This window comes from Rousettus aegyptiacus, unplaced genomic scaffold, assembly GCF_014176215.1.
Source record: "Rousettus aegyptiacus isolate mRouAeg1 unplaced genomic scaffold, mRouAeg1.p scaffold_m13_p_8, whole genome shotgun sequence".
NCBI classification, from domain to species: Eukaryota; Metazoa; Chordata; class Mammalia; order Chiroptera; family Pteropodidae; genus Rousettus; species Rousettus aegyptiacus.
In genome coordinates this window covers 26,242,351-26,255,329 of record NW_023416311.1, presented here as the reverse complement: position 1 = coordinate 26,255,329, position 12,979 = coordinate 26,242,351, and the positions used below count along the sequence as shown (strand labels likewise).

The window sequence follows — 12,979 nt, the reverse complement described above, 5'->3', positions numbered from 1 at the left end:
ACTGCAGACACTTTTGCCAGCTGTAGGGTTTGTGCCCCGAGCCCCTGTTCCCCTGCCCACTCTGCTGTGGCTCTCCCTCTCCAACCTCAGGCAGAATCAGAGGTGGCGATGAGGTGAGACCCTCACCTCTTTCTGGTTCTGGTGGCGGCTGTAGCATGGCGGTGACAACAGATGTTCTGAGCGCAGGCCCCTCAGCCCTCCCACCCCCCCTTATTTCCTAGCCAGTCTCCCCTCTACTCACTCCTTCTCTCATCCTTACCATCTTTTCAGTCTCTCTCTCTCTTTCTGAATTCTTCCTTTCTGTTTGCTCCTCACTTCCTATTTTCCTTACTTTTCCTCCCCCTCATTCTCCTCCCTTCCTCCCTATGGCTTTTTCCTTGCAGTCTCTCGCCTGCCTTCCTTTCTCTCTCTCACCCCTTTCCCCTTCTTATCTCCTGCCCACAGCCCTGGGCCTACTTTCCCTTCCACCCAGAAGAACAAGGTAAGGGAAGCAGGGAACCCCTCAACAGGAGAGCCCCATCCCTCAGACAGCTCCTGCCCATCCTACTCCCAGCTTATGAGGGTTATTCTGTGTAAGGTTGCATTTAAGGAGCCGATGGAGTCCAGTTTCTTGGGAACCCAGTACCAAAGGGAGTCACTGAACATGGGGCATGCCCGGCCCCCACCCCATCCTGGCTGCCCTCTCATTCTAGGCCCTCTCTTCAACCCCCTTCCCTCACAGGCGAGGCCCTGGGAAGGGCCAGTGTGGTGCCACTGCCCTATGAGAGGCTGCTCAGGGAGCCAGGGCTGCTGGCCGTGCAGGGACTGCCCGAGGGCCTGGCCTTCCGGAGGCCGGCCGAGTATGACCCCAAAGCCCTCATGGCTATCCTGGAGCACAGCCACCGTATCCGCTTCAAGCTCAAGAGGTGAGTGAGGCAGCCTGCTTGAGAGTGGGCCAGGTCTGGTGGCTGGACCATGAGGGCTTGGCCAGAAAAGGCTAGAAGGGCTGCCTGCTCCCATGCTGGCTCAGCCACCATGGTCACTTAGCCAGAGGGGAGGGGACTTCAGGCCCCCATGGGGGAACCCGGTTATAAAAGCTCCCAGTCTGGTAGTGGAGGTGAGCCTAAAGTCCTGTCTTGGAGCATGATCTGAGCCAGGCGTTTAGTCACAGAAGTCTTCCCAGCTGCCCTCTGTGGTACAACGAAGCTGGAAGGGACCTGGTCGGGGCGGAGGGAGTAGCACCAGCAGCACTCCAGGTGTCAAAAATGCCCCATGCAGAAGTGTGGAAGTGGGAAGCCAGCCTGAAGGCCATGGAAGATGATCAGCTGCAGCTGAAAGGACACAGTTGGTTGACTGGGGCACAGAGGCCAAGGGGCAGGGCCAGGGCCCTCCAGTGGCCCAGCTGTGTGGCTTGAGGCACATCATGCCCCGCCGCAGGCCTGCACCCCTACCTGATCATTGGGGACTGGCTCCTACTCTGCGTACCTCTCAGGCTGTCATGTTCTGCGGAGAGAGTGTTAGGGGGCTGCAGAGTAAGAGATGCAGCCAGTGGGGCCAATGCACAAAATCGTGTTGTATCCTGTGTCCTTCACCCAGGCCGCTTGAGGATGGCGGGCGGGACTCGAAAGCCCTGATGGAGCTGAACGGTGTCTCGCTGATAGCCAAAGGGTCTCGGGACTGTAGCCTACACGGCCAGGCCTCCAAGGGGCCACCCCAGGACCTGCCCCCCACAGCCACCTCCTCCTCCATGGCCAGCTTCCTGTACAGCACCGCAGTCCCCAACCATGCTGTGAGAGAGCTCAAGCAGGAGATGCCCGCCTGCCCACTCGCCCCTAGTGACCTGGGCCTCGGCCGGCCTGGGCCTGAGCCCAAGACTCCCGCTGCCCAAGACTTCTCTGACTGCTGTGGTAAGCTGCTACTGGGAACCTCCAAGTCGGGGGGTGGAGCCAAGGTCACTCATGCAGGGCACCCTAGGGCGTCAGGGCTCTCAGGTCCTCCTCAGGCCGAAGAAGAAATAATGGAGCAGGAGGATGGCTGGGGTGGGACAGGTGACATTTTAACTTTGACCCTGTCAGACCCCAGGCTTTTGCTCAGCCATCTGTGAACAGTGTCCTTGGCCTGGGACCACGAGAAACTCGAGAAGACTCCCAGAGGAGTCTGTGGAGACAGTAAACATGCTAATTAGTCGCATGATTTAGTACCCACTGGATTAGGGGTGCTGGAAGCATCAGAGAAGGAACAGTTGGGTATGAGAAACACCTGTATTCACAGCCTGGCTTTTTACTTAGTGGCTATGTTTTCTAGGGCAAATCTCTACCCTTTTGAGCCTCAGTTTCCTCATCTATAAAATGGAGATGCCAGTAGTATTTGCCTTGCAGCGCTGTTTTCATGATGAAATGACAGCATGTTAGAAATGTACATTCTCAGGCCCTGCCTTAGTCCTGCTGAATCCGAAGCTTTGAGGGCGGGGCCCAGCTGTCTGCAAATTGACAGGTCCACCAAGTAGTTCTCATGTACGCTCAAGTTTGAGAACTGTATTAAAACACATTCAATGCTTGGCACACAATAGGTGCTTATAAGTTATGTTTACTATTATTATTATGAGGAGAAAAAAGGATGCTCTCCTGCTATGAGCAGGATGATGGGACTTACATGTCTGAAATAAGTGTCCCCATCTGTGAAAGGTGACCTCCCTGATCTGCCATTTGGATAGCAGACTGCTAAAGAATGTCTCAGGCCTCTGGTCAGGGAACTTGCTTAGAGTTCATGATCACAGGGCTCAGTTCTGGAGTGCTCCTGGTGGGTAAGACTGTTATCCCGGGGCCAGTGCCTATGCTGGGTCTGGGGTTTCCTCTTGGGGTCCACCTCGAACCTATACCTTTTCTCCCCCTTGTCCAGGACAGAAGCCCACCGGACCTGGTGGGCCTCTCATTCAGAACGTCCATGCCTCTAAGCGCATTCTCTTCTCCATCGTCCATGACAAGTCAGGTAGGATAGTGCCCATGGCAGTCCCTTGACCAGAGTGGGGATCAAGGGCTGGGGGTGGTGCTTACTGGAATCAAAAAGTGTCCACTGGCTCTTTGTGAGAGAAAGGAGGAACACCTCTGTGCAAGGGACTTGTGAGTAAAGCTTGTGTGTAATAGTTACATGTTGCTGTGTAACATAACGCCCCCAAACTTAGCTCAAAACAACAAGCATTTATACTTTACAGTTTCTGTGAAATAGGAATTCAGGAGCAGCTCACTTGGGCAGTTCTGGCTCAGGGTTTCTCATGAGGTTGTCACCAAGATGTCAGCTCGGTCCGCGATCATCTGAAGGCTTGCCTGGGACTAGAGGATCCACTTCAGCGCTCACTGGGTCGCTGTTGGCAGGAGGCCTGCTCCTCACTGCATTGGCTGCCTTTCCAGGGCTGCTTGAGTGTTCTCACAATATGGCAGCCAGTTTCTAGAAGTTAGTCATCTGAGAGAAAGGAAGCTGCATGTCTTTTATGACCTAGCCTCAGAAATCACTGTCACTTCTGCCATGTTTTACCCATTAGAAGCCAGAAGCTTGATCCAGTCCATACTCAAAAGCAGAAAGAGGCATTAAATTCCACTTTTTGAAGGAGTATCAAAAAAAAATATGTGGACAGATTTTGAAAGTACCTCACAGAGTACTGAAAGCAGGAAAATTTGGGATTCATTTATACTGAAAAGGGACGAAGTGAGACTTTCCAGCAGTTTTGCCTTGTAGAGGTCTTATCCTCACCTTTAGTGAGAGGGTCTTTCAGAAAACCTAGTCCCCTGTCTTCAGAATGGAGACCCGACTGTTCCAGACAGGGTCCATCTCTGGCAGGGAGGGGACCTAGATATCCAGATGTCACAGCATCATGGGAGCCTTTGGTGGGTAAGGGGTACAAGCTGAGGTAGAATCTCACCGGGTACTAGTTGGGTAATCTCAGGCAAGATATTCAGCCTCTCTGAACTTATTTTCCAATCTGAAAAATAAGAATAATATCTATGGTTAAAGGTTGTCATGAGGGATTAAATAGGATATTATGTAGAGAGAAGTACTTAGCACAGGTAAACACTTAATAAATTGAAAGATGTTACTATTATCATTATAATGAATCAAGTGATCACTCTTATTATTCATATTAAATTGAGGCAGAGCCTTTGGTTTTATGGAAGAGACCAGTAGGGCTGAGGATTTGGGGGAAGCCGACAAGGCCGAGCTGGGCGAGACGTCAAATGTATGAGGCATGAGAGTTAGGTGTTCGAGGTCAGGACTCAGCCTCTCCTTACTCAGAGGGAACGTTCTCTCAGTCTCCTGCCTTGCTTAGGGTAGGAGGGGCCCGGGATGGACAGGCCAAGCCTGCGCGATAGCTATTGTCCATGGTGGTGGAGAGAGCAGGTGGGGAGACCATCAGAGCACCTTGAATTTGTGTAAGGCTGCTTTGTGGAGGAGGCTAGGGTGTCGAGGTCCAAGGTAGGAACAGGTGGAAGGGCTGGGGCTGGTCTCTGGGGTTCTGGACAGGAATGCCACTGCCCGGGCCACGGGAGGAATATGGCTATCTCTGGGGCACAGCCTCAGCAGGGGGTGTCCACAGGGCAGCAGGGAATGGGTGGCTCTTTACGAGGTAGCTAGGCATGGGGTCCTGTCTCCGAGTGGCCCTTACTTGTACTTCCTGTGTTTTGATAGAGAAGTGGGACGCCTTCATAAAGGAAACCGAGGACATCAACACACTCCGGGAGTGCGTGCAGATCCTGTTTAACAGCAGATATGGTGAGTAGGCGGTACGGCCCGCTGTGTGGCCCCAGCAGCGTGTTGAGCATCTCATTACATGGCAATCACTTGTGTTCCCTAACATGACAGCAGGAGCCATATGCTGGCACCCGCACGCTGTCAACGCTAATGTCATCTCCTGTCTGGGTAGGGAGGTGGTTGTGTCAATATTTCCCTTCCAAATTCTCCAGGGGGTAAGACTGATGGCAAAGCCCCAGACCTAGACTCACCTATGGGAGGCGGGCGGGTCTGGGGTAGGCTGTTAAATGAAAAATGGCTGTCGGCCTCACGGAGCTTTTAAGTTCCCCCCAGCACCATGCGGTTTCCTGCCTCCTCGCCCTTGCCCATTCTGTGCCCTCTGCCTGCCCTGCCCTTTGCATCTCCTGGGGCTAAACTCCCACTTGTTCTTCAATACTTAGCCTGGGCCAGGCAGACCCCCAAAGCTCTGATGGTTCCCCTCGTTACAGGTTGCACACTTGTATGCCCTGTCTGTATCTGTCCTTGTGAGGGCCAGGACTGTGCTTGTGTTTCTCTGTGTCCCTGGCACCCAGGACAGAGCCGGGCTCAGAGCACATGTCAGCCCACTGCACTCAGGTGGTAAGTTGGCAGGTATACCCTCTGTGGTTGAGCTCCACACCAAGTGAAAAGCACAGCCACTGGAAGATGTACACATTCTAGGACCTCGTAGGGAGGTGTGCCCCCACCACACCTGTTCTCTGGCTCCTTGGTAGCCCTCACTCTCACTTGCTTGCTCAGCCTTTATTGAGCTCCATCTGTAAGCCTCACTCAGGAGTCAGACACAGTGTGGCCCTGGCCTGGGCAAGTGGCTGTCAGTCACTGGGGAGATGTCACAAGTACCCACAGGTCCCTTTGTGAGCACTCAGGTGTGATGTCATTTAATACCACCTGAATCGTGCAGTCCTACTGTGTGGAAGTCCATCTGCATGGTAGGATCAAGCAAGGGAAAGGACAGCGCACAATGCAGAGCTTGAGGACAGAGAGAGGAGAATCAGGGGCCTCCGGAGCTCCCTGCATGTTCAAGGTGGGGGGATGAGCAGTGTACTGGGGGTCCATGGCTACTTGCCTGGCCGCGCAGCGTTGGCCATTCTTCCTCCCTAACCTTGGCCTTCTAGCCATGGCTAGGCCTGATGGGGTGGGGCTTTACCGCCCTTTCTGCCCTCTCCTCATCCTCTCGCCTTCCCTTTTTCTCTCATCTCTTGTTTCTTCCTCCTCTTTCTTTCCCTCCTCCCTTGGTAAGGGGAAATCCTTTCTCTACTCATAAGTCTTCTGACAGCAGAAGTGTAGGTTTTCCCAAGCAATTTTCCATTTCTCTGTGGACACTAACTGGGTGTTCTACAATTCAATTTAGTTCTGATGCTAACTACCCGGAGTTACACCGACTGCACAGATTAAGGGCTCAGTCCCACGAGACTGCCCCCAGATGCCAGTCACAAGTAGTGGGTCCACAGGATATCCACACTTCTGTCTGACCTGGCCCCACATCCATGGCTCCCATGACCCCCTCCTCAGGTTCGACAGTTTATGGTAACAGCCCACAGAATTCAAGGAAACACTTTACTTCTTTTATCTGTTTATTACAAAGGGTGCAAATGAGCAGTCAGATGAAGAGGTACATAGGGTAAGGTCTGGAAGGGTCTCTAGCACAGGAGCTTCTGTCCCCATGGAGTTTGGGGTGTGCCACCCTCCTGGCACATGGATTCATCAACCCAGAAGCTCTCCAAACCCTTTCATTTGGAGTTTTCAGAGAGGTTCCATTAAGCAGGCATGGCTGATTTAATCACCGGCGGTTGATTGAATCATTGGCCACTGGTGATTAGCTCAGTCTCTAAGCCTTCCCGTTCAAGGAGGTGGCCTGGGAGGCAGCTGAAAGTTCCAATCTTCTAATCACACTGTTGGTTCCTTTGGCAACCAGGCCCCATCCTGAAGCTATTTGGGGGCCCACCAAGAGTCACCTCATTAACATAAACTCTGGTTGAAAGGGGCTTGTTATGAAGAATGAAAGATGCCCTCCTCACCCCTATCACTCTGGAAATTATGAGGATTTTAGGAGCCCTTGTGCCAGGAGCCAGAGTTGAAGACCACATATATACTTATTATATCACGTAGCAGTCTTGCTTTCTTCCCTTCTATTTTCTTGTCACACATTTACTGGTTCACTCACTTACCTGTCATGCATTTTGAGTCCCCAACCTTGTTTTTGTACCAGGCACTCGGGCCAGCTCTGGTCTCAAGGCGCTTTAGCAGTCACCTAAACATGTGTCTGCAGGAGCACGCAGTGGTATACAGTCACACACTCTAGCATGTGGTAGCATACAGATGTGGGGGCTCTCAGAAAAAGAGGACAGCTTAGAGGAAGATGAGGTCTTACTAGGCTTTGGGAATAAGTGGTGGCTTCATGGAGGAGGTGCTCTTTGATCTACTCTGGGGCTGGGGAGGCCGGGCCATGTGGGCTTGGCAGTTCCAGGTTGAGGTGGAGCCAAGCAAGGCCCTTGAAGCCATAGTGAGGAGTCTGGGATAGTCTGGGTGCCTTTGATGTGGCCACCCTGGCTCACTCACTCTGCTCCTCTGCCTAGTAATGCCTACTGGAGGGCTGTCTGCACCTGAGTCCTCCTGGCTCCAGGCGGGTATGAACTGGATGGGTAGCAGGTGGAGGGAGCTGGGGAAGGCTGGCTCTGTCTGCCTTGGCAGAGGGCTTTGCCCCAACCCAACTCACACACAGCCGCCAGTCTTCTGGCCTCTTGTGGGCTCTGGGTGTTGATAGAATGTGGAGCCTTTTCAGACTTTAGCACCCGGACCCCACCAGAGCCAAATTCAGGCGTGATAGAGGCCTTGCCCCTCCTCAGGCCAGAGCTCTCTTCAGCTGGCCAGGGGAAAAGGAGGTTCCCTGTGACTATTAGAGGATCCTATGGGTGAGGACATTTGGCAACCTGAGGCATCCGCAGACATTGGATGAACAGATTCTGCCCCTGGTTCTGCCCTTTCAACCACCAGCCCTGGGCAAGGTGGACCAGCGATGGGTCTGGGGATTACAGAGGGGGGAAAAAAAAGAAAGAAAGAAATGAGGGAGCCCAGCCTTCAGGAAGCCTCAAGGACACTATCTCCTGGGAAGAGGTGAGGTGAGACTGGAAGAGGGATGTAGGATTGTCCATGGGGCTTCCTTCTGCCCTTCCCAGCAGGTAGTAGTAGCTAGAGGCTGGGAGGGGTCATGCCTCTGTCTGCTGGGTCTCATTGCTGCTGAAAAGGCAAGCCCAGCACATCAGATGAACTCAGGTGGAGATGAATAGACTCGAGGAACCCTTCACTCAAGTACTGGGGCTGGGTTGTGGCTGGCAGTGGTGAGGGTGCGGGGAAGAAATGGTTTGACAGCTGTTGAGATTTCGAGGGTTTAATTTGACAATGAGCTAAGTGTGACTTCACAGTGGGATCTGGCTGCCAGAGCCACCAACGCAAACCTGGGCTGCATCAACAAAAAAACAATGGTGAAAGTGCCCCATGGAGGGCCCCAGACAGTTCTGCCTTTCCCTGCTCAGGAGGGGTGTCCAGCTCAGAGCTGACCCTTATCTGGACACAGACAAAGCCTGGTGGGGACCCAGACAAGGCCAGGATGGAGAGGGGCCTGGGCAACAGCGAGGAGACGCGGGACCCTTGGGAGAGATCAGAGTGACAAGGCGAGAGTGAAGTGGACATTCAGCCCAGCTTGTCTCCTGAGACCTTCCAGGCCTGGGGAGAACAGGGACACCTGAAAGTATAATCAGACATACAGTTGGTGCTCAAGAAGTGTTTGGTGAGTGAATGAATGAACACCCAGAACATGGGTGTAAGCGCATGGCCAAAATGCGCAAGACCAAACCTAATAATCTAGACGAAAACAAGTAACCACTCACAAGCTTGGATCCTGTCTACACTGCTGTCAGCTCTGGCCAGGATCTCATTTATGTCACTGAAGAGTGAGAGGAGTGCCAGGTCCCTCCCTGGAGGAAAGGACACATCTGTGCAGCCATCCGTAGAGGTCCTGCCAAGAGCTCCCTCAAGCCTGGGAGCTTCCTGCAGCCATTCATTCACTCACCAGATATGCAAGGATCAGCTACTACGTGCTGGCTCTATCTAGATCCCAGACATGGAGCAGCGAACAAATGCACCTGCTCTCTTGGAGCTTAGGTTCCAGCAAACCCACACATAGATGAGCATGTTTGTAGTGTTAGGGTGGGCTAAGAAGGGATGGAGGGGACTGTTTTAGGCTGACGAGGTGTCATCTGAGCAAACACTTGAATGGAGAAGGGAAGGGAAGCATATGGTTATCTGGGAGAAGAATATCTGAATTGATGGAAGAGCAAGTGCAAAGGCCCTGGGGTGGGCATGTGCCTGGTGTGTTAGGGAAGCAACAAGGGTGCCAGAGAGACCAGGTGGGCAAGCAGAGGGGTGAAAGGAAGGAGATAAGGTCAGAAGTGATGGGGTTCTGGTCACAAAGGGCCTCATCGGCCCAGGGAAGACTGTGGCCATCACTGAATGAGATGGGATCCTATGGGCATTTTTTTTTGATAGAAGTGACATGATTTGACATTTCAGCATGGCCATTGCATGGCCAGAGTGGTGCGGGGGAGGTGGGAGGTGATGATGAGCATGGCCCGGGAGCCCTGTGTGTCCTGCAGCCTCCATCTTTCACTCAGCCTTGCCATTGCCCTTCCAGCGGAAGCCTTGGGCCTGGACCACATGGTCCCCGTCCCCTACAGGAAGATTGCCTGTGACCCGGAGGCTGTGGAGATTGTGGGCATCCCGGACAAGATCCCCTTCAAGCGCCCCTGCACCTATGGGGTCCCCAAGCTGAAACGGATCCTGGAGGAGCGGCATAGCATCCACTTCATCATTAAGAGGTACAGGGTGTGGTGCAGGGGCAACAGCAGGCATGAGGCAGGGCCCCGGGGAGGTGATGGTGAGGCAGGGGTGGAATGAAGGGGTTCTGCGACTAAACAGAAAAATCAGGCAAACCTGGGAGAGAATCCAGTCTCCTTAACCTAACAGCTGTGCAGCCTTCTCCTCCCTGGGGAGGGTGTTGGCCCTCATAGGTGGCAGGGTAGTTGTTGTCACTGCTACCTGGACTCATCACCAATCTGGCACCAGGAGCTCTAGACAATGCCTAGACTTCCTGGTTGCTCCTTCCTAAATGGTTAGAGATGGAGGGGTGGCCAGAGGCCATGCCAGCCAGCCCCCTGCCTCTAGGTAGCACTGGTCCCTCTCCAGGTATCTGTTCCAGAAGCTCTCTAAGGGTAAGGCTCCCAGTGTGTTCATGTAACAGTCTCTGGTGTGTAGTAGGTGCCTAATTCATATCTGGAATGGATGGATGGACAGATAGATGGATAGACAGACAGACAAATGAATGCTTGTCCAAATTTGGGCTGATGCCTTGTGACTTCTTAGAACTTAGGAAATAAACAGGATAATGGGAAAGAAATGGGTGGGGGTTCTTTTAAGGGTGGGCAGGGGGCCTCTGAGAGAAGGTCCCATTTGTTAAGCCATAGCTGGGAGTTTTAAGAAGGGGCAGCCCGCACTGAGTTGGGCAGTGGGCAGAGGGATGGCCTCATTGAGCAACCTAGATGCGCAGGGGTAGAAGAGAAGGCTTGGACGTGAGTAGAGGTTGGGGTTTGACTCAGAGCCTGGGGATCATTCTAGAGCAGTGGGAAGGACCTCTGTGCAGGGTTATAGAAGCCAGAGCCAGGAAGCCTTGGGCCTGGACCACATGGTCCCCGTCTTCTACAGGAAGCTTACCTGTGACCCAGAGGCAATCCGATGGGTCTGATGGGCCCTCTGGCTGCTGGGGAAGATCAGACTCTGGGGAGATGAGAGTGAGGTGGGGAGATGAGAGTAAGGTGGGGAGACTCACAAGGAGGCTGCGGAGGTGAGCCAGGCCAGTGTTGTGGGTAAAGGGAGAGAAGTGGCTGGATTTGGGATAGATTCTGAGCTGTAATGGTGTTTGTCAGTGAATGGGATGTAGGAGCAGGGCAGGAGGCAGGGAGGCAAGGATCCACCCCCCCCCACACCTCCCCCACTCCCCCCCCCCCCCCAATTCTGAGAGTTCATTTTGAATATGTTAAAGAAGCTCTCAGGGGATGGAATTCTCAGAGGCTGAATTGAGGTATCAGATATCAGAAGCTCAGGAGAGAGATCTGGGTTAGAGATAAAAATCTGAGGGTTATCAGCATGGGTCAGGAAGGGATCATGGGAGGAGACAGAGGTGAGAAGATCCCAGGTGGACCCTGAGATTCCACATTGGAGGTTGGGGTGAGGACAAGAGGCTGAGACAAGTGGCTGGGGCCGGGGAGCGGCGGTGGGGGGTGGGGTGGGGTGGGGGGGGAGGTGAGCCTCTCAATGCCTCCTGGGAGATGTTCTGAAAGTCAGTTCTAACCCGCACAGAGCTCCTCACTGCCCCTGGCCCTCAGGGGACAGTGCACGCTCTCTGGCCTGTCGGCAGCCACCTTGCCAACCTTCACGCCCTTCCACTCCTAGGAACTCCTGCTGCCCCACCTGCTTCCAGGCCTTTGCTGAAGTCCTTGCCTCCACCTAGACCAGCTTCCCACCTGCCTTCCCACCTGTCTCTGTCTTTCAAGGCTCACTTTTTCTTTTCTCTGCATCGGAAAGCCCTCCTCATCCTCATTTGGAAAGAGTTTTGCACTCTGGTAGCAAGTGGTTTCTTTTGCAACACTTAGACCACATCTGAGCCATCTCTTGTGCCTCACAACCCCTGCTTGATAGGGTCCTGGTTACACAGGGCACTTGATAAATGATTCTGTAGGTGAACTGAAATCAAGCGCCTTTCTGGCTGGTAGTGCCCTCTGTTGTCTAGCTTAAATCTCTCTTGCTGGTGCCTAAGTCCCTCTCCTCAGTTGACTCTTGGTACGGGGCTGAGAGAGAAGAAAGCAAGAGCACCCCAGTGTCCCCTGATGTGCCTGACCATGATATTTGACCTCCCTCAATCCAAACTATAGCTCATTTAATTTTTCACTAGTATGTGCTGAGTGCCTCCTACAGGCTCGTTTACTGGGTTCTGCCGAGGACTTCATGAAACAGCAGGCATGGTCCCCTCCTGCCCACAGAGGCCATTGCCCATCATAGGGGGTGGTCACTCCTATGATGAGTCCAGGACACATCAAAACATGTTTTCAGGCTGAATGGCTTCTGAATAGCAAACCCGTATGGCTTCTTGGAGAAGGAGGCTTTGGCATCAGGCAGGCTGTGCTTGAAGTCACTCGCAGCTTGATAACCTTGAATAGCAGCTTCTCTTCTGAGCATCAGTTTCTTCATCTATAAAAATGGGACAGTGATGCCCCCTCCCAGGTTTTTTCAACACGAACTGAGGAAGTGGACATTACGTGTAGTAGATGCTTAATAAACACGAGTCCTTTTCCTTGACCTCATCTCCCTCATGTATAAAGGAATAATTAAGCGCATGGGCACTGATGGTCTGGGTTCAAATCCTGACCCTACAATTTCCTGGTTGTATATCCTTGGGCAAGTCACTTTACTGCTCTGTGCCTCGCTCTCCTCATCTGTAAAGTGGGGCTAGTGATTATCCATGCCTCGTAGTACTGATTGGAGGCTAAATGACTGAGTGTGAGTGAAGTGCTTAGAACAGTGGCTGTTCTATTCTGAGCCCTGTATGCATTTACCACTATTACACATTCCAGCTTCTTCAGTGGAGCATCTGAGATCATCCTAGCAGACATGGATCAGGAGAAAAGGGGGTTAGGATGCAGCCAGGAGGTGGAGTCTCTGCCGGGCCCAGGTTCAGAGACTGAGGTGGGAGGAGGTCGGGTTGCTCTCCTGCCAACGAGAAGCATTTCCACGAGGCCTGTGGGTATTGGTAGGAGGGAGCTTCCTGGCCTCCAAACCCCAATTTGTGCCAAGCTCTGGCCTCCAACTCTGCTGTCCCTCCAGGACACAGCCCCTAGTGAAGGGCTCTGAGTTCAGGCCTGAGGGGCCGACATGTTGGTTCTGCCCAAGGCAGAGCTTTAGAGGATATTTAAGAAGGAAAGTGTCTGGAGGGGTTCTGAGATTGGAGTGCGCTACTGAAGATTGGCAGTGGCCCTTGGTCTACGCCCATCAAGCAGACCTTCAGGCTAGGCAGCCCATGTGGGGTCTGTCACAGTCTTGGAGCCACCAAGAGACCTGTCATCTGTCCCCCAGCTCCACTCGGGAAACTGCAAGCCCTCATCCCTATGTT

The 12,979-nt window shown here is 53.1% G+C and overlaps 1 protein-coding gene across 4 annotated transcripts in view; it reads left to right on the top strand.

Moving 5' to 3' along the window:
• GTF2IRD1 (GTF2I repeat domain containing 1) overlaps positions 1–12,979 on the top strand; it is a 103,452-nt gene that overhangs the window by 35,441 nt on the left and 55,032 nt on the right. For all 4 annotated transcript variants that reach the window (XM_036225583.1, XM_036225581.1, XM_036225580.1 and 1 more), the window contains 5 exons: positions 722–905; positions 1,576–1,886; positions 2,878–2,967; positions 4,660–4,743; positions 9,452–9,635. In XM_036225583.1, the coding sequence (XP_036081476.1) occupies positions 722–905; positions 1,576–1,886; positions 2,878–2,967; positions 4,660–4,743; positions 9,452–9,635 (853 nt within the window). The remainder of the gene's footprint in view (positions 1–721; positions 906–1,575; positions 1,887–2,877; positions 2,968–4,659; positions 4,744–9,451; positions 9,636–12,979) is intronic.